At 39.8% G+C, this 26,031-nt stretch overlaps 4 protein-coding genes and 1 long non-coding RNA gene across 8 annotated transcripts in view; 2 read left to right on the forward strand and 3 right to left on the reverse strand.

The window, feature by feature from the left end:
* cfap43 (cilia and flagella associated protein 43) overlaps positions 1-5,756 on the reverse strand; it is a 15,515-nt gene extending 9,759 nt beyond the window's left edge. The window contains exons 1-9 of one of the 4 annotated variants that reach the window (XM_086093266.1): positions 5,669-5,685; positions 5,438-5,585; positions 4,382-4,495; positions 4,173-4,253; positions 3,475-3,600; positions 3,304-3,408; positions 3,124-3,231; positions 2,040-2,201; positions 79-285 (exon numbers count right to left, since the gene is read on the reverse strand). In XM_086093266.1, the coding sequence (XP_085949392.1) occupies positions 79-285; positions 2,040-2,201; positions 3,124-3,231; positions 3,304-3,408; positions 3,475-3,600; positions 4,173-4,253; positions 4,382-4,438 (846 nt within the window). In that variant the 5' untranslated portion in view covers positions 4,439-4,495; positions 5,438-5,585; positions 5,669-5,685. Of the gene's footprint in view, positions 1-78; positions 286-2,039; positions 2,202-3,123; positions 3,232-3,303; positions 3,409-3,474; positions 3,601-4,172; positions 4,254-4,381; positions 4,496-4,907; positions 4,928-5,437 lie in introns of those variants that run through there. The other 3 variants (XM_086093267.1, XM_086093265.1, XM_086093269.1) reach the window with 3 other exon arrangements.
* Positions 943-1,781, forward strand: LOC147163567 (uncharacterized). The gene is made up of 3 exons (XR_015096950.1): positions 943-1,095; positions 1,184-1,290; positions 1,374-1,781. It is a non-coding gene; the product is annotated as an uncharacterized LOC147163567 (long non-coding RNA).
* Positions 5,757-5,771: 15 nt separating the features above from the next.
* Positions 5,772-7,746, forward strand: LOC147163568 (glutathione S-transferase omega-1-like). The gene is made up of 6 exons (XM_086093272.1): positions 5,772-5,931; positions 6,612-6,720; positions 6,786-7,008; positions 7,092-7,193; positions 7,276-7,382; positions 7,497-7,746. The coding sequence occupies exons 1-6, from the start codon at positions 5,904-5,906 to the stop codon at positions 7,645-7,647; spliced, it is 720 nt and encodes a 239-aa protein (XP_085949398.1). The 5' UTR covers positions 5,772-5,903; the 3' UTR covers positions 7,648-7,746.
* A 222-nt stretch (positions 7,747-7,968) lies between these two features.
* Positions 7,969-12,089, reverse strand: itprip (inositol 1,4,5-trisphosphate receptor interacting protein). The gene is made up of 2 exons (XM_086093271.1): positions 11,921-12,089; positions 7,969-9,964 (listed from the first exon to the last, which is right to left on the reverse strand). The coding sequence occupies exon 2, from the start codon at positions 9,895-9,897 to the stop codon at positions 8,323-8,325; it is 1,575 nt and encodes a 524-aa protein (XP_085949397.1). The 5' UTR covers positions 9,898-9,964; positions 11,921-12,089; the 3' UTR covers positions 7,969-8,322.
* Positions 12,090-12,511: 422 nt separating this feature from the next.
* Positions 12,512-16,173, reverse strand: fas (Fas cell surface death receptor). The gene is made up of 8 exons (XM_086093206.1): positions 16,043-16,173; positions 15,680-15,780; positions 15,310-15,447; positions 15,081-15,201; positions 14,926-14,996; positions 14,753-14,845; positions 14,615-14,665; positions 12,512-14,068 (listed from the first exon to the last, which is right to left on the reverse strand). The coding sequence occupies exons 1-8, from the start codon at positions 16,171-16,173 to the stop codon at positions 13,788-13,790; spliced, it is 987 nt and encodes a 328-aa protein (XP_085949332.1). The 3' UTR covers positions 12,512-13,787.
* Between the last annotated feature and the right edge of the window lie 9,858 nt (positions 16,174-26,031).

Below are 26,031 nucleotides of genomic sequence, written 5' to 3' on the forward strand. Positions count from 1 at the left end.
TTTTTTTCCTCATTTTACAGATAACAAAAGCGACATGCTAAATCAAGTGATACGCCCGATGAGAATGCGGGGGGTCACCTCGGAGTCGTTCACGACAAACACCCGCTCGGGCACCTCCCTGTCGTTCAGGGCGGGCACCCACAGCTCCTCGTCGACCTCCAGTTCGTCCAGGAACTCCTTCACCTGCTTGTTCCTCTCTTTCACGCGGCTGATCTCCTGCACCTTTTGTTTGTACACCTTGTCAAACTGCGTGTTGAGCGCCACTTTGATTCTGTAGATTACATCCTGCAAAATTGGGAATTGAGAAATTAGAAATGAGGGCTGGCTGTCATCTTTGCATCAATCACACAGATTGTTTTTCTTCTTCTTGCATTACAGTTTTTATTCAGGATTTTTTTGGGGAGAATGATATGATAGCATACATGAGAGTCGCATGGTAGGACCACCAGTGGAACCGGACAATGTCAGTCATGCTTTTATTTTTGTTGCTCACAGGCTCCCTCTACTGTATGGAAGTGGAACTTGCCTTTAGGCCACTGTAATTGCAGTACAGTACATGCTGACTTCATCCTGATCATGCATAATATGAATATGATAGGGCTGCGTGATTATGGGACAAAAATATGAATCACGATTATTTTGGCAATAATTGAAATCATCATATTTTTTGGTACAAAATAATTTTTTTAAGCATTTAAAAATATTAAGACCAATTTTAAAAAAAATAGAAACACAATGTAAGTTCCTTTTGGACCAAACAATTAATTAATTAATTTATTTATTTAGGCAAAAACTTGAAATTGGAGTGCAGCTTCTGCACTGTGCAGTAGGACGATCATTTATTTAAAAAAATAATGATCATGGTTATTTTGGCAATAATTGAAATCATCATTTTTTTTTTTTTTTAAAGGTGCAAATGTATACTTTTAAACAACCCAAAAATTAGAATTAATAATCTTTTTTTACGATGATGCTGATTTTGTAATTGTGGAGTGTCATAATTGAAATTGTAATTGAATTTCAATTAAATGCACAGGCGAGGATGTCTCTGGGCTTCATACTGAACTGAAGCAGAAGTTCAGCAAATTAAACGAGGTAGGTTGACTTTTTCTGTTTGTGCTCTGATGATCAAAAATGCTAGTTGTCTTTTGGACCGTGACAATAGTTTATGTATATATTCCAGGACCTGGCAAAAAAGAAGACACAATTCTTTGGTGGCGATTCTGTCAACATGACTGATTACATGATATGGCCGTGGTTTGAGAGGCTGGAGGCTTTGGAGTTGAATGAGTGAGTAAATCGCACCCCCCCGCCCGCCACCAACATGCAGTCAGAGTTGGACTCAAGGATAATAACGACCTTTGACCTCCCAGCTGCTTGGACGATGCGCCTGAGCTGAAGACATGGATGGAGCTCATGTCCAAGGACCCCACTGTGAAAATCAGCGGGCACAGCGCGGACGTCTACAAAGCCTTCTACCAGACGTACATGGAGGGCAAGCCCCAGTTTGACTACGGCCTGTAACGCGGATGTGGAGACAACAGTGGCCCACGCCCAGTTTTCCTTTTTTCATAAAGTGCCGAGTCACACATATTGCTGAATAAAACCTGTTGTTCTACTCTGTATGTCGTTGGGCAGCAATTTTCCAATTAGTTGTATGCAGTCACATGAATAGATGAAACGTGTTGTACTTTTTAGGGCGTTTTTTGTTTTTATTGTGTCCATGTGATGCAGCTACACGTCATTATATACACCATAAATAAAACAAATAAGTGCTTTAAGTCTGCCATCTTGTTAACTCATTCACTGCCATAAATTCATTAAAAAAAAAAGATTATTAAAAAATTGAGGCACGAGGGATTAATTTTTTTAAAATTGAAATGAAACTCACGATTAATCACAAATTTTATATTTGTTCTAAAAAAAAAAAAGTTTTTTATACTCTTGAAAACAAGTGGGAAAAAAATGTTTTTTTGGTACCTGGGCCTCTGAATGTCATACTATCACATCGCAATTTGATATCATAAAGAGATCCTTACCTGAAGCATAACGATCTGGTTCAGCTTCTGCTCGGTGGTATGCAGGCTAAACTGGTCGTAAAGGTAAGGATGTAACAGTCCCAGCTCGGCGGAGTAGCTGCTCGCTACTGCATCCTGGGACTCCAAGAAGTCGTCTTCCTCCCCACCCTTTTCTTGGGCCTTCTGTTACGGATGAAAGGTGGAGCGCAGAAGTTCACAAACAAAGTACCACATCCAAAAACATTTAGCTCTCCAAGTAGCGACAAAATGCAATGATTTCCAAACTTTAATGAGCCAAGGCACATATTTTAAGTTGAAAAATCAAAAAAATGTCCCTAAAAGTGGAGACACATTCAATTACTTATTATTATCTAATAGAATGTAATTTATTTGTTTTGTCTGTCACTATAAGTCACTGTTATAGTATAGATGAACAAACATATTTTTGTAGTTGGCAGCACTAATTATTTATAAATTTATAAATAATTTCAAGACCAATTAAGTCAAATTTGATCATGTGTTCATATAAAAATATTTACCTAAAATGGACTTTATTATGAAAATAGTAATTTTAAAATCATATTAATCATAAAGCGGTAAATTTTTTCCCCTGTCTTATCTTCCTCATTTTTAATACATTTTTGGTTGTGCATAAAAATTTGGTTACTTTTATTTATAGCGCTGTCATTGGCCGGAATCCTCGTACCTACAAAATTATAATTTTTCAGGAGAACCCCAAAAAAAACGGCATGATAGTTCAACCATTATCATTGCATCATCAATGACAGCAAGCCATTTTCAACACTTAAGATTGGTCAATAAAAAAAAGAAAATATCATAAAAAAACAAAAACAAAACAAAAATTATAATAATAAAAAATAAAAATAAATCTTGAAGTTGGGCCCCAAAAAAACATTAAAAAAAATTAATAATAATAATAATACATAAATAGTGGAAAAAATATTTAAAAATGTGAAATAGGAGGTTTTGGTACAATGACAGTGATAAAAATAATAAAAATAATAATAAAAAAACTGTCAATAAAATGTTCTATCATGAGAATATAAACCACAAGGTTAAGGACATTAGACAAAGTTGCGCTTACAGCCAGTTCCGCCTTCCTCCTCTCTTCAACTTTTTTAAGGTCATCCAACTCGCTTTGTGGTCGCTCTTTGAGTAGGTAGTTGGTCACCTCGTAGTCCGTGTGAAAAGCCTACGATTGGCAAGCGCATGTTTAGTTACGCCTGTTACGTCACTGAAGTTGGCTTGAGAATGCATTTGATACCTTTACAGCTCTGTCTTTAACTTTCAGAGAATCCCAGCAGTCCCTCTTGATGAGATCACGCTTGTAGCACCGCTCTAAAATCTCCATCTCAATTCTGTCTCTCACCTGTGGTCAACGCTTGCGTCAGAAATTGAGTTGAAGAAAAGACAAACATTTATTGCCAAGCGTTACCCTGGAAACGTCCTTCTCCAACGCGGCATCGTGCATCTTCTGCCGCTCGTCGTCCACGTTGAACTCCTTCAGCTCCAGACGCTCGATTTCGGAAACGCTCTCATTTTCCCGGATCATCTCTTGGATCTGACAAACGAGGATCCATTCAGTCGATCGCTGGCTTATTAACCGTGTTTCATCGCTGTAATTAACTCATTCGCTGCCATTGACGGCTATAGACATCAATTCATTTGAACTATTTCTATTAGTTTTAGTTTTTTATTTAATTTTTTTCCACTTTTGCTAACAAGAGTGTGAAAACCAGATTTTTTTATATTGTACATTTAGAACAGATATAAAATGTGTGATTAATCGTGAGTTAACTAGTGAAGTCATGCAATTAATAACAATTAAAAAGATTTAATCGCCTGATGCCCTTAATTTTCTTTTTTCTTTTTTAAATCGCGTCAGGCGATTAAAATTTTCAATTGTAATTAATCACATTTCTTCAATAATTAACTCAAGATTAATCACAAATGTTATATCTGTTCTAAATGTACAATAAGTACATTTTAGGTTTTCATACTCTTATTAACAAAAGTGGAAAAAGTGCAAAATTAATAGAAATAGTTCAAATGAATTTTTGACGTCTATAGCCGTCAATGGCAGTGAATGAGTTAATTAACTGGAGCAGATAGCGGATGTGACATTCCACTCACAGTGCTGCGGATCTCCTCCATCCTGGCCCGCAGTTTTTCCTTTGCGTCCGAGTAATCCAGATCATCTTCGCCTAGACATTGCTAAATAAATATAAACAAAATTTAAGAAAAAAACATGCTGTGTAAAAAGTTGAGGATCAAAAATGCCTCTGGGATGATGATGATAATGCATATGTAGTAATTGCAATACAGAATGGAATATGGCTTACCTCACTTTCTGGTGGTGTTTCAGTGTCCGTTTCAGTAGAGTCTGTACTGACATCCATTGTGGACTGAGCTGTTTTACCACATCAAGTAGTGAAGACTTCAGTTCTATATAAGGCCTGGAGGTGAGAATAAACCAAACATACTCATAATATCATAAACATTGATAAATTAGCCCATGCAAAAAAAAAAGATAAACTGATACAAAGTTTCTCCAAACACGCCTTCTACCAAGTAATACACTAAATTCATTTATACAGTATTCACAAAACAATGCATTCACATGATTGTTGTTGTTGCTGTCTCGTATCTGGCCACAAGATGGCACTAAAACCAAGCACTGAATGAGTGAACCAATTTTCAATAACATTGAGCCACTGGTTCCTTTCCTGGCACATAACTGTACACGCAATGTATTCAAAACAACGATGACTGCATAGAAATAACCCACAGGCATCACAACAGATGATATTTATAAAGGGAGCAGAGTTATTTTTGTGTTAACGTGCTTGTTGTTACGTTTTATATTACTTTGTAAACGCCTACGTGTGTGTGTGTGTGGGGGGGGGGGGGCAGATCCTCAATCTTCCCGCTAAAAACTATGCAATGGCCGATGACATCATATTGAGTGATATCATTGATTGGCCGAGGTGACTAAACGTCATAAATACGCGACAGTTTATTTCTAAACCTTCCACCGCGAACAAAAATAGTGCATTTATTTTTGCTGTTGTTGCTAATAGGACAATGAGGACGAATATTAACAAATAAGAGAAACCCGAATCACAGACATATTGCTAAAATGAACAGTGAACGTTCACTGTTAATGTCGCAATAAACTACGTCATTTTATTTTTGACAGTATCACTATGACAACTAGATACACGTTAAGTCATTTGCGACCACGCGATGTCTTGATAAGTGACTTTAGAACACGGAATAATCGCTAACAAGACTACTTGGCATAAATCACAATTCATTTCCTGCATCCACATAACAAAATGGGCTCATTCTGTACACATTTAATATGTAGCATTGTTGGTTACGAAGCCAAAACTCACCTTAAAATGGAATTTGTGTAGAATAAACACAGTGTTAAATCCAATGAACAAGCATCCAAGACGAGATAAACATTGATCCACTCAAACACTCTATTCGATGAAACCAACAAGTACTTTCCCCTCTGGAGCATCAAGACTAATGTGAATGCTGCATTTTGGAAACAAATTCAATACCTTACTTATATATTTAACGAGATAAACTATTTTGTGGAATCCCACAATGTTACTTACGTTCAAACCACCTACACGACAACCAGCTCGCGTGTTTCCGTGGCAACCAGAAATACGACACCGCCCCGCCCATTTCCTACTTCAACTCTCGTCCACTAACGCGTTTACCCGGAAGTGAGCGCAAAATATAAACCCGTTTTCCTGTCCACCCCTCATCGTCTTTTGCTTTTATCACCGCAAGAGTCAACTCGTTTGTGTAGCAAATCCTCCAGTACGCCGAGCCGTTCAACTAAAAATGCAAAGTGGAAAGTGTGTCTCCAAAGGTAAGACATTTAATATGGGTTTATATTTAGCGAAACGTCTCTTAAGTAATCGAGATTCAGCTACACAACTAAAGGAATTTAAGACTTTCAAAAATGCTTCTGAATGTCTTTCTGTGTGACAACTGCCTTTTTTTTTTAAATGACAAATGCAGGTGACTACACAATTCAATGGCCTTTGTGTCAAGCGGGAGCGCACATACAGATACAGTAGCTGTTCGCTTTATTTTCATACTGGTAAAAGTCTCATTGAAATAAGCAAACGCAAACATTATGATTTATTCAGTGTAAAAAAAAAAATGCCCGTAATGAGCCATAATTATGTTAAAAGAGAGCAGCTAAAAAGTTCCACATCATGGTGGAGTGAGTAATCATTCTATCAAGTTGGTGCATTGCACAACATAACTATTGCAGCAATTTTGTTACTTCTTCACGACAAAAGCATTTCAAAAGCTCCAGGCTGTGTAAATTGGATTCTCCCCTGCATTCCGGTTCGCTCATGGCATTTCCGTTAATATGTAACTTAAAAATTGCCCATACAAATGTTTTTTTCTCACTTTTTATTTTTTTTAATAAATTGTGTTTACTTGGCATGAGGCTAGCATTTAAGAGCCAAAAAGCGTCTGTAGTTTCAAACTGGAGTCAACACACAGTGTTTAACAATGTCGTAAATATTTTCTTAGGCTGTGCTGCGCCCGGACCCGTGCCAGCCGGCTCCATCAGACTATACAGCATGAGGTTCTGCCCTTTTGCTCAGAGGACCCGACTGGTGCTGAATGCCAAAAAGATCAAGTAAGTGATTCACCCGACCCCCCTCGGTTTGATATCAAACCAAACATTTGTTTCTGTTTTGTTAGGCACGACATCGTCAACATCAACCTGAGAGACAAACCCGATTGGTTTCTGGTGAAAAACCCTTTCGGCCAAGTGCCCACCCTGGAGACGCCGGCGGGGGAGGCGATTTACGAGTCTCCTATCACCTGTGAGTACCTGGACGAGGTGTATCCCGAGAAGAAGCTGCTTCCCGACACGCCGTTTGGAAAAGCTGAGCATAAGATGTTGCTGGAGAAATTTTCCAAGGTCACCGAGCTGAGTCACAGAACAAATGAAAGTCATTTATCATTGTATTAAGACTGCAATCACATTTTTTTTTTTTTTAACAGATGACAGCATTAACCTACAAGATCCCGATGGGCAGACTGAAAGGCGAGGATGTCTCTGGGCTTCATACTGAACTGAAGCAGAAGTTCAGCAAATTAAACGAGGTAGGTTGACTTTTTCTGTTCTGATGATCAAACATGCTAGTTGTCTTTTGGACCGTGACAATAGTTTATGTATATATTGCAGGACCTGGCAAAAAAGAAGACACAATTCTTTGGTGGCGATTCTGTCAACATGACTGATTACATGATATGGCCGTGGTTTGAGAGGCTGGAGGCTTTGGAGTTGAATGAGTGAGTAAATCGCACCCCCCACCCGCCACCAACATGCAGTTGTGAAGACAGGCAAAATATCAGAGTTGGAATCAAGGATAATAACGACAACGATTCCCCCCTTTGACCTCCCAGCTGCTTGGACGATGCGCCTGAGCTGAAGACATGGATGGAGCTGATGTCCAAGGACCCCACTGTGAAAATCAGCGGGCACAGCGCGGACGTCTACAAAGCCTTCTACCAGACGTACATGGAGGGCAAGCCCCAGTTTGACTACGGCCTGTAACGCGGATGTGGAGACAACAGTGGCCCACGCCCAGTTTTCCTTTTTTCATAAAGTGCCGAGTCACACATATTGCTGAATAAAACCTGTTGTTCTACTCTGTATGTCGTTGGGCAGCAATTTTCCAATTAGTTGTATGCAGTCACTTGAATAGATGAAACGTGTTGTACTTTTTAGGGCGTTTTTTGTTTTTATTGTGTCCAAGTGATGCAGCTACACGTCATTATATACACCATAAATAAAACAAATAAGTGCTTTAAGTCTGCCATCTTGTTAACTCATTCACTGCCATAAATTCATTAAAAAAAAGGCACGAGGGGATTCTTTTTCTTTAATTGAAATGAAACTCACGATTAATCACACATTTTATATTTGTTCTAAATGTACAATAAAAAAATTATAGGTTTTTATACTCTTGTAAACAAGTGGGAAAAAAATGTTAAACTAATAGAAATAGTTAAAATGATATTTTGACGTTTATAGCCGTCAACGGCAGTGAATGAATTCAAAATAAGAAAAAAAATATTATAAAAAATTCGAGACGTCGGGCGATTAAAGTTTTTAATCTTAATTAATCGCATGACTTCACTAGTTAACTTGCAATAATGGTTATAAATAGTTCAAATGAATTTTTGACGTTTATAACCGTCAATGGCAGTGAATGAGCTAAAAGTATTTCTAGCAATCCAAGCGCCCCCCAGACGATGGGCCTGGAGTGTACTCTTGCAAAAGCCCGGCTGCGTTCCTCAACATCTCCTGTAGGTGGTGCACCGCCGCGGTGTAAAGGTCCCTCTTCAACACCAAACCCCGAAACAGATTAACCGGTTCTGCTTTGCGGAACGTCTCCGGAAGCTGGATCTCTCGTGGCACTCTGCCGTTCCCGATCAGGACGTGATGCAGTCTCTTCTCCCGGAGACTCCCGTGCATAAAGCCCAGCACGTCCCGCAGTCTGCGCTCGGTTTTGTCGGCGGTCCACGTCGACGGTTTGCTGAGCAGCAACAGGTGCAACAGGGCCGTCTTCCAGTGGTAGACGGTCAAAGCGTTAGCCCCCGTGAGGGTGGTCTGCTTCCTGTGCAGGAAGGTGACCGCCTGAAGGCAGTGCAGATGGCAGGAATGGCGAGGAAGCAACTTGCCGACATGTTTCAGCAGATTCCTCTCGTAGACGGCCAGCGAGAGAGGCCAGAACGGGTCCGGGGGTCCGCCGGTGTCCGCGGGGAAGTGAGAGACCAAATAAGCGTCGGTGTCCGCCAGCTGGATGGCCGGTATGATGTTGACCGTGATGGATTTCCCCGAAGGGAATCGGACTTTCAGGGCGCCTGCCGCGTCCAGTCTGCGAAACGTGACGTCAAAGTCATACTTGTGGGAGATTCGCCCCCACGCTTGGGTGAGGGACACCTGAAACCACTTCATGACCCGATCCTTGGCCAAGAGCGGCGTTCGCTCGGAGCAGAGCAGCTCATCGAGATTGCGGTCTGCGCCGTGCGCCGCGTCGGTTTTATTGTGTAGTAAGCACAACATGTCCTCTCCCAGGTTGGCAGAACCGCACAGGCACTCGCCCTCGCGGTCCCCCAACCCGCTCACCTGGACGGTGCCGCAGCCTCGCCTGTCGGGGGGCATGTCGCTTGACGGTTCACACCACAGGTTGACCCGGAAGCCGAGCGGATCCCGAGGCGAGAAAGGCACCACGAAGTCGCACGTCGGAGGCTTGCGCGCCTGCCAAGACTCGAACATGCTTCCGATTCCGACAAAGTCCCCGACCTCCATGTCGGCATCTCGGTCCGAGACGCTCCTGAGGGATTCAAGGAGGTCGTCGGCAAAACCTTCCACGAACTCCCTCACCCTGCCGGTGTCCTGGGACGAGTTGTAAGTCCAGCGGTTCAGGATGTCCTTGTCGAGTACCATCACGCTGGTGGGAAGCGCTTCGTCGTCGTCCAGCGTCCTCGTGTCCGACTCCACCGGGTCCACCCTGCCCATCTCAATAGCCAAGAACACCACAAACGAGACGGCGCCCCAAAAGTACCAGCTGTAACTTTCCTCCCAGCCGCCATCCTCAACCTCCTTCCCTTCCGCTTGCCAGAACTCCACCTCCAGCTTAGCCCGTTCCCTTGCCAGCCTCTCCTCGTGCTCACGCATGCGCACCATCAGCTCCTCATCCTGCTCCGCGACGGTGGCGTTCTCTTGCGGGAAAAGCGAGGGGTGGTTCAAAATGGCGGCAGTGACGACCATACACACCCTTGCGACGGCTCCCTGCATCTTCGGCTTGGTTCTGGTAACCGCATTTAAGCGTCTCGCATGCCGCCGTACAGCTGCAGATCACTTCCTGAAATATGCGACAAAAAAAGTGACTTCACTAAAAGCAGACGAGACATATTTGTGGAGACGTTTTTATAGAGACCCCACGAATACAACTTTTATAGTTTACACAGAAAAAATAACAGCAAAATATCTGCGCCACATCCGTAATATTGTTCGAAATGTGTTGAAAAAACTGTCTGTAAACATCTCACAAATCCTGATGAAAACCCTAAATTCACTACATTCGCAAGCATTCACCGTTCAATGAGATACCAGCTTTATCGGCCTTCAGATTCGTAAAAAGACCGGGGCCGATATTTGGCATTTTCGGCCCAGCCGATAATCGGTCTATCCCCTAGTTTTCAGTTTACAAAAAGAAGAAAGTAATTGCAATCCTAGAGGAATGCATTTTTACATTTGCCTCCAATTTTGGGTGGACATGCAATACCCCTACCACAACAATACAAAATAGAGCATTATTATATTCGTAAATGTCAAATATGTGCTTAAGAAAGCGGCCAGTAAGTGTCGTCGTAACCGGAAAACAATCCAGCTGTTTGCATAACGCACTCCACCCATCAGAGGGAAGCAGACTAAATACAGCAGCGGCAGGCCGTGTGACGCACTAACACATTAAGAGGAAGGAAGCCTGAACATCACTTTTTTTGGATAACCTTTTCTTCTTTACAGCAGGTTTGCAAAAAAACAAAAACAAAAAAAACTTTTCGGCCATGTTCACATTATACATAAACTGTGAGAAGCTGATGGCGTTCAGGAAAGAATACGATTAACATTGCAAGAGGAAGTTACATAAGGGCCTTGCATAGCTTTGCTGCACTTTACTCAACTCTGGCGAGGCACCACAAGATGGTTTATGATGACGGAATTATTCATATGAAAGAAACGGCCTCTCACTAAAATAATCACATGGCCATTGGGAGTGCGCATAAATGAGACAAAGTGCTTTCTGTGTTCAAATGACAACAGTAATGGTGGACAAACTTAACCTGTCACCTACACAAGACGATTGGCTGGCAAGTTTCCGTTCAAAATATCTACCAATGAGCTTGGGGTTATTTTGCAGTGTCACTTGTCCTACCAGCTCAACTTAAATAGTGCAAATGGAACATTATTGGAGTAGGCCAGCTACTTACTTTGTAAACCGTAAAAAAAAAACTTGTCATGCTGCAGTGCTAATAGGACTTTTTATTTTATTTTATTCAGTTGTATTTAACTTGGCAGTACAGTATAATACATTCGGTATTTATGAGCTGTTTGTTTTTAAACATTTTAGTACAATTCTATTCAACTTTTACATTGTGAGTCCTTTTTTTAAAGTATTATTAGTAGTGTTAGTGTTCAAACTGCATAATGCTACAGCGGTTTACAGTCATAATTAGAATTTGGGGGATTAAAACATTTTATTATTTTTTTATTAACAGTCTAAATGACTGCATTTGGTCATGATGGTGTGGTGTTAGATTGACAGCTATAACTTTAGTGAGGTGGTGCTCGGTGCAAACAAGTTTGACAACCACTGGGCTTAAGTCATGGAAACTTTCGAGAATGTAACCTTTTTCTCTTATTAAATGTCTTAAGTATAATCATGAGCTCAGGTTTTCTGGTGGGGGGAAAAAACGACTACAACTCCTCGAACCTCAAGCGTGTGTGTTCCAAGGCGACTCCTCTCCTCTTCCGTTGTCCGGGCAACAAAATAGGAACACGCGGGCACAGTACTACACGAAACGTGATTCCACTCAGACATGAGTCACGTTGCAGTATGTTGTTGCTACAACAACATAAAAAAAACCGGGCTGTGTGGTTCTATGCTTGATGTGTGGGATTATTTTAATGATGAGTTAAAAAAAAAAAACGTTATGGTATCGCCTCGAGCATCTTTGAAACTTTAGCGGAAGTTTGATACACACTCGTATCTTAAGTAATTACTACGGTGAACGAGATAGGTGAAAACAGGGCTTACCTTTATATCTGCTTGGTATCATGGTGGGATTCCTTACGTGATTCGTCGCTCGTGGCTCTCTGGACGCTGTGGACTAACGTAACTCGAATTTCCAAGGCTGCTGCTGCTTTTCGCTGACATTTCCTGTTCGAGGGCTCCACCCAGACCCGGAAGTCACGCCCAAGAGGAATCGCCACATTTGGCCAACAAGCCATACTGCGCATGCGTGAATCTTGGACTCATTTTGTTGAATGAAAATGTTTTTAAAAAATACCCTTAATTCCAAACATTAAAAAAACAGCAAAAAAAAACAAAAAACTGACAATTGTCAGGTAATTTAAAATCACTATAAACGACTGATTTCTTAAGCACAGTACAGTAGCCATTTTTTGTTTCTTCTTCTGTGCTCACATCCTTATGATTATTAACGCAAAAATAATGATGAAATGTTTACTAATCTGTTTTTGTTATTGCCTCTTTCCTGCAATACATTACATAAATAAATAAAAATACATTTTTGTTTTTCATATTGGTTTCTAATTGTTCATACTTTCATATATTATTGGAAAAAATATGAAGTCAAATCTGTTTAATTTTAAATGAAACAGCATGTTTACAACAATACAGCAAGTTTTTTTATTTTCATTAAAAAAACAACAACATTCCTTCTGCATACATTCTTGTCCTTGTGGTTAATACAAAAACAATTCTAAACTGCTGCTTGAACATTTTCAAAAAAATAACCTCTTATTTGTGCATAAAGACGTAATTTGGTGAGGAAAATACATTCAGTGTGTCTATTGCACCACACAAACACACTAGCCACAGGTTTCCAAAACACAAGGTTTATATCACCCTTCTGTGTACCCTACTCACAAAAAAGGATATCCGGCTTTGGAGTGGCATTTCTGAATGAAACTTAAAAGCACCGAAAGTCACGGCATAACATCAGAAGGGTTGCAACAGAAATCACAAAAAGGCATAACAAATATGAACATTTTCATGGCTCAAACTGCTGCTCTTAATTTTGCCGTGGTGAAAAATATACTGAAAGATTGAACAATTTGACATGCGCATCAAAAGTTTTAGAGTTAAGTCCACCTTTTTAAGTTATATACTAGTCCCTTGTTTATATCCGTAGACAAAACTTTGCAAAGTAGCGCATGTGTTTATATTTCCAGTGAGATTGAAATGATTCATCCACTGCAAACGATGTATCGATTTATATTGCTATGATCCAACTACATCAATCGGCGCTCGGCAAGTTAGCCTTCCGGTCAAAATATATATATCGATCCGAAATCATTTTAAAGGGTAATAAATCGATTCACGTGGCTCGATTCGGTGCACTTTGAAGCCTTTCAAGTGAGCTTACCGTAGCTCGCTAGCTGCTAACATAGCGATGCGTTTGTGATCAGCATCAGCAGAGGTCAAGAAAAGTGTCGTTCTTATCACGTGAAATTTGGTAAAGTGGAAATGCTGAAAGCAACCACAGAAGCAAGATTTGCAGCTTTTGAAAGAACAATAGCAGACCTTGCTGAAAAAACAAAAAAACACTCCAGCATAGATTTGCAAATCGTTATCTTGCCCAAGGCACTAGCAGGCTGTAAAATCCAGCAATATATATTTTAAAAAAAACGTGATATAAAATTAGACATGTACACTTATCTTAGGCTCATTTTGTGGGTGATTTACTTGTTTTCCTACTTGAAGTGCTAAAAGGGAAATAAATACTTTTGTATAAACACAAAGAATATCCCAACATGTAAACAATCCCACCATCTAATTAATTCATGTAAATTGCACATGGCTTCTTCCTTTCATGGGCTAAAGTTTTAGCTCGGGCACACAAAAACCACATTGGCATACAATTATATATTTTTTTAAATCAATTTTGAGATAAAATACTCCTCACCTTTTGTGCGTTGTCATTCTGTCTAATATTGTGCAGGATTTGAATCAAATTGTTCATCGCGTCCTTGCCCTGCTCCTGCACAAACAGCCTCAGTAGCTGGAGCGTCTGCTCCCGGCTGTCATGCGGGTGGTTTAGTTTGCAACTGTCAACCGTGACAGGGTTCATCCCGCTCCGTATTGCCACGTTGGACATAGTCGTCCACCCCAGCTGTTCTGCGATAGCGGGCAGGTGTCGTGAAGGGTCCGTATATGGTACTAAAGTCAAAGATGAGGAAAATTACAATGGTTGAAGTACGCGATTGGTAGATTGGAGCAAATTTAATGTTACTTACTTGGCTCCATCTTCTGGGAGAGAAAAGGACAAAAAAAAAAAAAGAGTCAATGAAGTTGCTCCTTATCTCATTCACTGCCAGCCAGCAAAAATGAATCTTTGACGTCTATAGTCGTCAATGGCAGTGAATGTGTTATTGTGGAAATTATACATCAAAATGGTTAAAAACAATCAAAAAAAAAATCATGCAGACGAGCATAGTGACGGTTTGAGACAGCCAACCAACCTGCGCCTCCTATCAAAAGGGGAGCTAGCAGCAGTAAAAGACAAATCAGAACAATGCGTGAATGCTGCACATTGATTGAAATAGTCTTTGTTGCAGCTTGCTACAATGATCAAAGCAATAGCCTGACAAGACACAGAGATCCTTATTTTTGTTGAAATGCCGGAGTTCCCCAGGGATCCGTTTTAGCGCCACTACTACTATCTTGACACAAATACAAAAACATAATTGACAGTTCCAGAAGTACTTACTATATCAAATGTCGCCGGATTGTTCAAGCTCTGTTGGTTGCTCCGTCCTGATAAGTCAAATCATTCAAAAAACAAGACGCCATTATCAAGACGAGCAAACACAAACCTAGCTGTACACTACTAGGAATACTCACGCTGTTTCCTGTTCCTTCGGATGCATAAACAAATTACAATTGCTGCGGCAACTGCACAAACTACAACGACTACTGCACAGACGTGAGTTCTCTCTAAAGCAAATGCATTAAAAGATTTTATGTGACAATATCAACACACAAATTCATGACAGTGAAAATGTTTCAAACCATACCTTTTAAGTTGTCATTGCACACAGTGTCATTGGTGGATGTGCAGGCTACTTTGACGCCTTCTATTCCGCACCTGTTGCCAAAAAAAAACCAAAAGCAAATTTTAGACAGGGGATACAAACGTTATCTGATATACTGTATGTGATGATCAATTTACTCTGTACAAGAACTGCACAGTTTACAGTCTTGAGCCTTGGCACTAATGCAATAGTGATGCGCTTTGCACCGACACGTGGCGTCGCGGGCTCGGGTACACGCCGTCTCCTCCTCCAGATTGGCTACAAAGAAAGCAGGTTAAAAACTTCACATGAACTGAAGTAATATTTTTTTGCTGAATCATAAATACTATATATATATAAAAATATATAAAAAAATGTTAAGTATACCATTGCGGTGCGAGCAGGATGTGCAACCTTGGCAGTTCCTGTTCTGGTTTGGGTAGTTGTTGAACGTGCCTGGCTCACACAGCTCACATTGCGTATCTTGTGGATTGGAAGCAGTGCAGTGCTCCTTCAAGTGCTGACCTACGGGGAGAAACCATTTGTTGGCCATCAATTGACATTTTACAACAAGTAAAGGGAGTTCAAGTTGTCAGGGCCAACCAGTAATCCCTCACACTATCTACTTATTATTGTGGTTGAGAACTTCCACTCAAAGTTGTCAAATTTGGAATATGTCCGAAGATTTCAAACCCTTCGCAAAGTAAAATTAGAAATTGTGAAACTTGTAAAGAGCGTGTGGTACAAGTTTGCTGACCTATAGCACAGAAGCAACAGGTTATTGTGCCATGTTGGTACACTCCATCAGCACACTGGACATCTCTTTTCTTTCGCGGCTGCAATGACTCGTCGCCGCCCCTGTTGTGGGAAAAGTCTTTAAGTGAAACTAAGCAATGGACGTTTCCTGTGTTAAATACAACATAACACACGAAGGCGTGCTTCATAAAAACGTTTTTTTCCAATGCCTTAGCCACTCATGTCACCCGCTTAAACCGTAGTTTTAATACATATGTGGTTTTAATTTAACTAGCATTAGCGCAGGTCAAATCCGTGATCGCGTGCCTGGCACGTACAGCCACTAAATTAGCGCATTTCAAGCTTGTTAAAATATTTTACTTACAGCGACGAATAGGAACCGAACAAGACGAAGATGACAAAATACGTAAGAAAAAAAGAGGAGAAAGAATAAGTCGCCTTCATGTTTAAGTAATTAAAAGTGAAACTAGTATGACGGCTTCCGCGCATGCGCATAACTCCGACGATTTGGTTGCCTGATTCGTCACATTCGGACAATTTCTAGACAAAAATATTACAAAAAAAGTTATAATAAATTGTATGGGAAACCGTTGGGTGTCAAATCATGTCATGGAAAACCTCCAAAGAACCCAACACAATTTAAATGGTACGTGAAGTAAATTAAACTACATTAAACAAACTCATGAGAAAAACACATAACACAAATAAGTATATTTCTTAAGTGATATGTGGCTGTATTATTTATTTATCAATGCCATTCACAGTTTTATAATGTCTATTTATTCAAATAATCGTTGAAAAGTCTATATACATGTTATTCCACGTTCATACACTAGAGGGCGTAATTATACTTTGTACGGAGCGTAAGAATATGCAGCAAGGTCACAAAAAAAAAGTCATTTTTCTAAACCAATGTATCAGTTAAATGTTGCTAGACCAGCCTCAAGACGAGATAGGGGTAAAAAGTATTCACACTTTTCAAAATAGCAAATCAAAACGTAAATTGTTTTTCATGCATACCCACCCACACTCAGGCAAAAACAAAACTAAGCAAAACTGATTGTTCTTTCACCTAGAAAAAGTCACTCTTTTACATAAACACACACACTTCTCAAAAACTCACAGGAAAAAACTTTTATTCATCTTTTTTTTCATTTATAAGTTTGCTCACATTATTCAAAAATGCAAGAAAAGACCATGAGTGTCCTTATTGTAACATTTGAAGTCGTCATGACTTTTCCGGACAACACTTTTAAAAAAAGGCATACAAATCAAAAGAAAATTTTAAAAAACTAACTAATGAATTTTTTTTATTTTTTATAAACCTGCTCTGCAGTTGCCTATTTCTTAAAATTTTAATTTTTAGCATTCCAGCTCTTCTGTTGAGCCACATTCCCAACAGAAGCTCACATTTTTCAGCAATGCTCACCCTGCGAATGCAAAACTGTGACTGAGGCTTGATCGCGCACACAGAACAGGAAGTCAGGATTCGGGCCGCTCCTGCGCTACAGGAAATAACCTCAGCGCTCATGACGCGGGTCTCTGGGGGAAAGCTTAGCAACTTCCACTGATCCAACGCGGTTTTATGTTTGCTGCGGTCAAAGGCACTCTTAAGTCCTCGCTTGTACACATGCAGTAAATCTGTAAAGCTGCCACTAGGCCATGTGTATGGTAAGCATTTTTATTTATTTATTTATTTTGATATCCAGCTTAAGGTCCACGTACTAGTTTGCCCTTTGTCCTCACTAGTCACTAGTATGCTGACGTCTTACTTGTGAGAGTGTATTATGAACCTTAAGCTGGCTATCCAAACGGCTTTCCATAAATGTTTTTGAGCATTTGTGTAATGTCCTTGATGCACTAGTACGCTCTTTTTTTCTCACTAGTAGCACAATTTTTTTATACTAGCAGGACAACTAACAATCTTATGACCAGAGGTGGCAAATCCAGGTCCAGAAAGCTAATACACCGTCACAGTTTGGCCTTAGCCCCTGGTGCTTGCTTGCTAGCTAGCTAGCTTGTGGTGTGCGGGTAATAGTGAGTGAGTCTTTAACGTAAATTGATTTAAAGGAAAAACAAAAAGCAAACAACGTAAAAAAAACCATAATACAAAGTACATACCAAAAGTGAGAATAAACTTACGAGTATCAAACTAGCACAGGAGCTGGAAACCAAGTGCGACACAGACAATGACTCAACATTACTAGCAGGTAAACGAGCGCCATGGGAGCTAGCTAGCTAGCACCTGAGGCTAAAGCCAAACTGCGGCAGGGTTTTTACTTTCTGGACTTGGATTTGCCACCTCTGCTCATGACGGGAACATGTTTAGTATTACATGCTGCAATGCATCCTGGGAATCGAAGAGCATGCTGAAAAGTAAAAACAAAACAAAAACATATTGCTCTCAATAAATGAATTAATTGAATTGCCCTAGTCTACCACTAGTGTATATTTATTTCAAGTGAATTTCATAGAACAGTGGGCTCTTGCTAAAGGCCTAGCATGGTTTGTACCCTTCCACGTAAACAAGAAGATACTAGGGAAAGACCGATTATCGGCCGGGCAGATTATCGGCGCCGATATTCAGCATTTTGACCAATATCGGCATCGGCCATTTTGAAGAATCATATGGCCGATAATACATCCATTTGAAAAGTGTAAACTTCAGGGAACTGATTATTTCAATTTTCAGAGATGCCGATGACCCTGGGAATTCTCTGCACCTTCTGTTTTTGTTTGAAATTTAAACTAAGTAAAAATGTTATACTTCAGATATTTTGAAAATGTGAAATACTTTCACTGTAGAAAACAAATGTTTAAGTTTTTATTTAACTTTTGAAAACATGCTACTGCCTCAGGGAGATCCTGGAACTTTTTGTTAGATTTTTAAAACAAAGATGTCTATTGATTAAGACCATTCATGAATCTTTTCTAGCAATAAAGAGAATTTATTTGCACACATAAAAAGTTGTACCTTGGAAAACAAAAATAGCTCAAGCATAAGCTGTAAATCAAGGCTACGGAATAAACGCTTTCCGTCCGTCTGCGCGGAGAGATTCCCCCCTGCAGCAACACGTCCAGCGGTTTGCTTAATTGGAGCTTAGTGTATCTGCGTCCTGTACACGCAAATGGGATTTGAGGATGGCGGCGGGGGCATCCATTGGCAAGATAATGGAGAGGAGCGCCCATTGGCTGCAGGAAAGACAAGAATAAGGCCGGCCGGAATATCCCGTCGTGATGGATCTGTCGAGACTATTGATATTGGGGGGGGGGGGAATCCCGAGCGGGATTTAAAAGGCTAAGCCGAGCCTGTAGGCTGGGCCACGCTCGCTTAAACCCTGCTTGTCCCGTCCTTTACCTCTCCTCTGAGTGGCTCACTTTATTAGGTACACATGCCCATTGTGTAGGACGGCGGCATCATACCGAGAGCTGGTTAGAATGGTTTGGTCTAAAGAGAGGAAAATTACAATCACAGTAATATAAACTTACATTATCATATTGAATAATGAAAAATTAGCATTTCCGGCATTTCACAACAAAGTAATAAATTGAGTTTACGGAACCTTGCATTGAAGTCAAAACAGCTCTGCAAATTGATTTGGAGCTAACAACTTGCTAGCTTTGTTATGCTAACTTACATTATTGCCATAAATATCAATAATTTGTTAATAATTTAAAATCTTTCTAACCTAATTTACCTGAACTGTTTTATGCCAAGAGTTAATAGAAGTTGTTATTGTTTTTGTTTTTTTTACTGTATTGCCTGATAGTTTAGTTGCCTAAATCACATTAATTTACTGTGTGCTTACTAAAAATGTTTTTTTTCCCCCCGTTTTCTGAAAAGGTTCAAATATGACTTTAGCAACTATGCTATGTGGCTAAAAAAATATTGCTATATTCTGTTTATGTAGAGAATATCAATATATATGTAGCATTATCAACATGTTCATTTAAAAATATATATTTTGATTAATTATTGTACATATTGAGATCCTGGGTGATCAATTAGACAATGATGTCCAATATTTTTCAAGTTAATCATTAGTGACTGACTGCATGCTTTATTAGAGAAAATGTTTTACAATATGACTAACATTTTTCTCAATGATTTCAAAAAATATATATTTTAAATAAATTCTCTGTTGGAAAGAATGGGAGCTTTGCTGCTTTTTAACACACCCCCAAAAAAAATTAAAATTTTTATGCATTTACAAAATATGAGCGATTTTCTCGCTCTCAAAATAAATACATAAAATCCAAAATAAATAAATAAATACAAATAATTTTAAAAAATTGATGAATGGGAGCGTTGCAATTTTTTTTTTAATTACAGTATAATGTTTAATTTACAAAGCAGTATATGAGCAATATATTTACCTCCAGTATGACTTATACATTTAAAGATTTTAAGTGAGTTTCCTCACTAAGAGTAAAAAAAAAAAAAAAAAGTTAAATAAATACTAGATGAAATGTAATGTACAAATGAATTAACTGGACTGAAAGGAAGCTTTGCTGCCACTTAAATTTACCCCATTATGAAAAAAATGCATCTAAAAAGAAAATATTCACATGTCATGGCTTCCTTTCTAAACATTCTTTAATATATAAGCTAAACAAAACAATTAATTTGTATTTTATCATGACAAGTTTATGTGAAATGCTCTCAATTCACCCACACATATACTGTTTATCGCCCACCCCTTTTCCCCCCCTGCAATTAAAACACACATGCACGCACACACCACTCACACGCATGAACACACACACACCGAGCTATCACCTCCCACCCACCAGCCTGGAAAATATTAACCTCATGTCACCTTTTCATCTAATTTCATGCATCATCATGCTTGCAGGGCTCCGCACGCACGCCACATGTGCCCCCCCCCCCCCCCCCCCCACCAATTTTCTTTTTTGGTACTGCTCCTCCTGGTTCACACACACAAGAGAGTCACAAGGGACCTCTCGGCCAGAGGAAGGCCAGAGAATTCGGGGAGTGGAGGAGGAGGTTTGGTTGGAGAGGACCAAACGGCAGGAAATGAGAACGCTCCCCCGTGACTGGGCTGCATGTGCAATCGGAGGCCCAGATCAGTCGGAGGATTAAAAGGAAAAAACAGAGAAAGTTAGCAGTTAGGAGGAGGAGGAAATGTTTGAGCGGCCTATAAATAGACGACTCATGTCGGCGATGATTGCGAGAGGCATGCGAGCGAGCGTTCATTATTCAGCCTCGTTTTTGCCGACAGCTTTAAAAAAAAAGGGGCATTTTGTTTGTTTGCTACGATGCCAACTTTGCAGTCACGATATGAAATGTGTAACATTTTGTTGACATCAAAGAACGCAACTGCAGAGAAACTCCAGACTCAATAAACATTTAGAGTTGCTTGCCTTTGGTGTAGTACCACGTTGGGCCACAACATGCCAGGCAGCACTGAGGTCTACTGGGGAAAAAAAAATGCTGCGTAATTAAAAGCAAGAAGAAGCAACTATTAGCTTAAGTAAAAGTCGTCGTTCCCAAAGAGAGGAGAAAAAAAAAGTATGCCCGTGAGAATTGTTGTCATCTCTGCTTGTATGTGTTGCTATGTTATGGAGGACAAAAAGTGCTAAAATTAAAAATATACAAATAAATAAATGTCGACATAAATATGAAAATAAATATATAAATAGAAATAACTATCAATCAAAAAAATAAAAACACTGCTCTCACATTTATTTATTTCATGCTGCAGACGCTCTGTCAGGTCGAAATGTTCTTCAAATGAGGGGGCGGTCCTAAGCGTGTTTTGGGTTAGACTCCGCCATTGCAAACTGCCTTTCATCGGAGAGGTCCAGCAATGAACGACTATCTTGTCCAGTTTGCAGTTTGCATGGCAAAGCCCAACCCAAGACATGCTTAGGAACGCCCCCTCATTTGAATAACAATTTGACCTGACAGAGATAAGAAATAATAGACAATATATTTTATTTCCATTTATATGTAATTTTTGAATTGTATTTTTTTATATCCGTTTTTGTTTTCCCTTTTATTCATTCATTTATTTATTTAGTCATTTCTTTATTTTAAATTTTGGCAGTTTTGGTCCTCCATACTCTGTGTGTTAAAAGTAGCAGTTGTTTGACGGTTATGCTAACTATGTTGTTTTTGACATTATGCGGTTTGTTGGCTAAGTGGTATGTTAGCTATAGGTGGCCTTTGTTCGACGGCGTTACATTGTCTGGTTGAACATTTTGATTTTTGATTTTATTTGTCCTTTGTTTTATGTGTCAGGTTTATGGTAAAGTTCAAGTGGGCGTGACAAATACACACTTTGATATTAGCTTATCAAGCTAGCTGCCATGATTGCCATTTGTAATGTTACTGGTTTTATTTGAGTAGTTTTCTACTTCCTGTCGTTCCCTGTGAAGAAGAACCATTAAGTGAAGAACTCAGCCATTAGCATCTTATGCTAGCTGCCATGCATTTATCACTTAGGCAAGTGTTTTGTATTTTTATTGGTTTTATTTTTAGTATATTTCTACTTATTTAAGTTTAAGTGCCGTTTGACAAGGAGGAGCACCAAGTGAAGATGTACACTCCGATGTTAGCATCTCACGCTAGCTGGCCAGTTGCCATTATGTTAACAGACGAAAGAGTGTGTGGTTTTACCCCTCTCACGAGTTTATTTGAACACAGAATTGTTCAACCAAACCATAAAATGTAAGTTAGCTAATAGTAGCTAATACTAGCTAATAAAGTTAGCAAGTAAGTTAGACAGTTAGCTTAACAAAAACATAATGCGAAATGCTAAGATACCGTAAATTAGCATTAATGTTACAGTAGTCATCTTTTTATAACAATGTAGCTGAGGTCCAGTTTCATCCAATAGAACGTTTACCGAAACATATTGTGTTCGACCTTGGAGGTTCCGCTGTAGCCTACTAACTGACCACAAAGCACTTTAAAGCTGCCTTGGTGGTCTGGAGACGCCGCAGTAATTGTCTTCCACGCACACTCAAGAGCCATCTGCTTTGTTTGAGCATGTCCGCAGACACAAAGGGGATTTACGAAGGGCCCTCCAATAAGCCTCAAAGATGTTTTGGGAGCGAGGCGCGAGACCACCGCCGCCATCGCCCTTCCTACGAGTACAAGAAGAAGACGAAGGCTTTTTTTTTTTTTTTTACACATTGAGGGAGGCGCAGGAGGCCTCATTCATAATTCAGAGGTGTCGTCGCAGCGATACGAGAGAGCAGGACGCATCTGTCTGCATTATGCCAGCGTTGCCTCGCCGTTGCATCACCCAGTCGGCTCTCGTTTGCCTTCTTTTTTTTTTTTTCGAAAGAGTTTTAATGCGCCGCCTATCTGCGTCTGTCTAATTTCGGCCTCGGATAAGAGCCTTTATTTGTCACGCCGCCTCCGTTTTTTTTTGGGGCCGTTTCCTGAGCTCGGCTTGCCAAAACATGGACTGTACACGAGCTAGCGATAAAGAACACAGAGGCCAAGAAATGATGGGACTGATCATCTAATGGATGTTATGAGCCCGAACTGGAAGCCCATCCCCCCCCTTTCTCTATGCACACATGTATAGCCGTTCCCCCACACAAAGAGAGGCGCGTGTGCCTTATTACACACACGTACACGCACACAGCTGGCTGCTGGTCCGTCTGACCTAGTTTATTTCTGTAGGCCGCTCTTAATGGAGAGCCCGGCGTATTATTGTGCCGCTATTTGCATTTCTGCCCCGTCACGGACAGATGGCACCAGAGGTCGAGCTGCTCTGAGGCCCTCATGCGCACACGCTGGCAACACAATAAATCTACTCAAGCGCCTCACTATACACACACACACACACACACACACACACACACACACACACACACACACACACACACACACACACACACACACACACACACACACACACACACACACACACACACACACACACACACACACACAAATCGTACGTACACAAATCGGCGACATCAGAAAGGAGGCGCTCGTATCAGTGGCAAGCGTATTCAGCGTATACACTTTTAGACTGATCGATAATCAAATTAATTGATAATTATCTTTGATGATTGATGAGTCGTTTTGATATTTTTTCTTAACTCATTCACTGCCATTGACGGCTATAGACGTCAAAAATTAATTTGAACTATTTCTATTAGTTTAACATTTTTTTCCACTTTTTTTAACAAGAGTATGAAAACCTAGAAAAAAATATTTATTGTACATTTAGAACAGATATAAAAATTGTGATTAATCATGAGTTAACTTGAGAAGTCATGCGATTGACGCCCCTAATTTTTAATAATCTTTTGGGGGTTTAAAAAAAAAGAAGAAAAGATTAACAATAACAAAACATAATTCAAATTATAAAAAGGAGAAATTATTTTAAAAATATATAGTAATTTTTTTAAATAAAAGATTAAGAAATTAAAAAAATATATTCAAATTACATTTTTATTTAAAAAAAAAAAAGAAGATTATTAAAAATTAGGGACGTCAGGCGATTATTATTATTTTTTATCGTAATTGATCGCATGACTTTACTAGTTAACTCACGATTAATCACAAATTTTATCTGTTCTAAATGTACAATCATTTTTTTTCTAGGTTTTCATAAAAAAATGTTATATGAAATAGTTAAAAAAATATTTTTTTACGTTTATAGCCGTCAATAGCAGTGAATAATTTAATATAAAATGGTCTAAATGCTCAGAATTTCAGCTCCTCAAGAGTAGTAAATATTCTCCAACTTCTGTCGTGCTCCAGGATTATTTTTTTGATAAATGTTTTGCTATTTTCCTCACGTTATAGACCAAACCAATAACTGAATCCTAATTAACTCATTCACTCGGAGCCATTTTCACTCAAGCAACCCCCTTTGCTCCTGGCTGTTTTACTGGAGTTTGATTGGAAGTCGGAAGTCCCGCCTCCTTCGTGGCATACACCCCATTAGCAAGTTATTAACAGCCACGCTAGCAGTTAGCTATCAAATACTGATAACAAAGTGCAAACATCAGCCAAAAACGAACATATAAGAGACATTAACACTAATAGTTTCTTACTAAGGACAGATAAGAACGCATCAGCATGAATTTGAAATGGAACGAATCAGAATGGACACGAGCCGAAAGACTAACGGAGAACTGAAAACGGAAATTAAAAGCATACGTTGCAAACAAAACAACTTGAAGAATTCTTAAAGACTATTTTTGTAATAAATAAATAAAAATTACACCAATATCCACAGTTGATACTTGTAACTACGTCCCACTAGTGATGTTGTGCATCTTCTCCTGTGTTTGTGACCTGCCATGGATGTTTGTTTGGAGGTGGAAAGCATCGCCCCCCCCCCCCCCCCCCCCCCCCCCCGTCTCGCACGGGGTGTTAGCGAGCGGGGGTCATCTAAACCGGATCTGCGGCAGAGTCGCTTGAGAGGCAGCGGGCGTAATCTGGAGCTGGCTTTGTGCTGGCCAGATTAAAGTCATCATGTTTTAAAGCGTTCTCACGGCCACAATATGCCTCCCATTGCAGCTCTGATACTTCTCACTGTGTGTGTGTGTGAGTGTGGATCTCCTGTCACACACACACACACCGTGGCGGGTTCAAGAAAAGGACACCTTCCTCGCTATTTCAGAAAGCGGGATCTTGAGCACATTATCTGAGACGACTGGCGCATGTTCTATTCATCTATTAATTTGCCATCAGAGCTGATGTATCGTCGCCGCCGTTTGAGGGGAAACAGCTGCTAATCCTAATCCCGACGCCCCCCGCGCCCCCTCCAATCCTCATGCTATATGATGTCAAATCAGACACACAAAAAAAAGATCCACGAGGGCTGCGCTTTGAGTGGCGGGCTCCAAATGAGGATGGACTCGCTTACTGTACTGTATATGCGACATGCACTCTCGCATTCAAAATCGGAATTAGTTATTTTCCTAGACAGTCATATTACAAGCACATTTGTAATTTTATTTTATATAAAAACATAAAATATTACAAAAAGAAAGTGATACTTTTGTATATTTTTTAAAAAAGTATTTTTTGTATTTTAGATTTAAAATGACATTACAAAAATAATATGTTTAAAAAAATGTGTAATAAGGAATAAATCAGTTTGTTTTCAAGACAAACCCATTTTACAAGATGAAAGGCATTTTCTTTCGAATAAGGTCAAACAAAACTTGTGATTTATCGCCGCCCAAGTTTGTAATGAAACACACTAAACGCTCATTAATTTGACACTGGAAGCGCTTCCCTCCACAACAAAAGCTTTTTTCGTACACTACGATTCCATTTTGTCAGCGCATAGTTATTCATTTTGCCTGCGGGGGGCCTGGCGAACAACTGACATCACTGTCTGGTGAAAA

Source organism: Leptonotus elevatus, chromosome 13 (genome assembly GCF_054856555.1).
Source record: "Leptonotus elevatus isolate MCC_2025b chromosome 13, RoL_Lele_1.0, whole genome shotgun sequence".
NCBI lineage: Eukaryota > Metazoa > Chordata > Actinopteri > Syngnathiformes > Syngnathidae > Leptonotus > Leptonotus elevatus.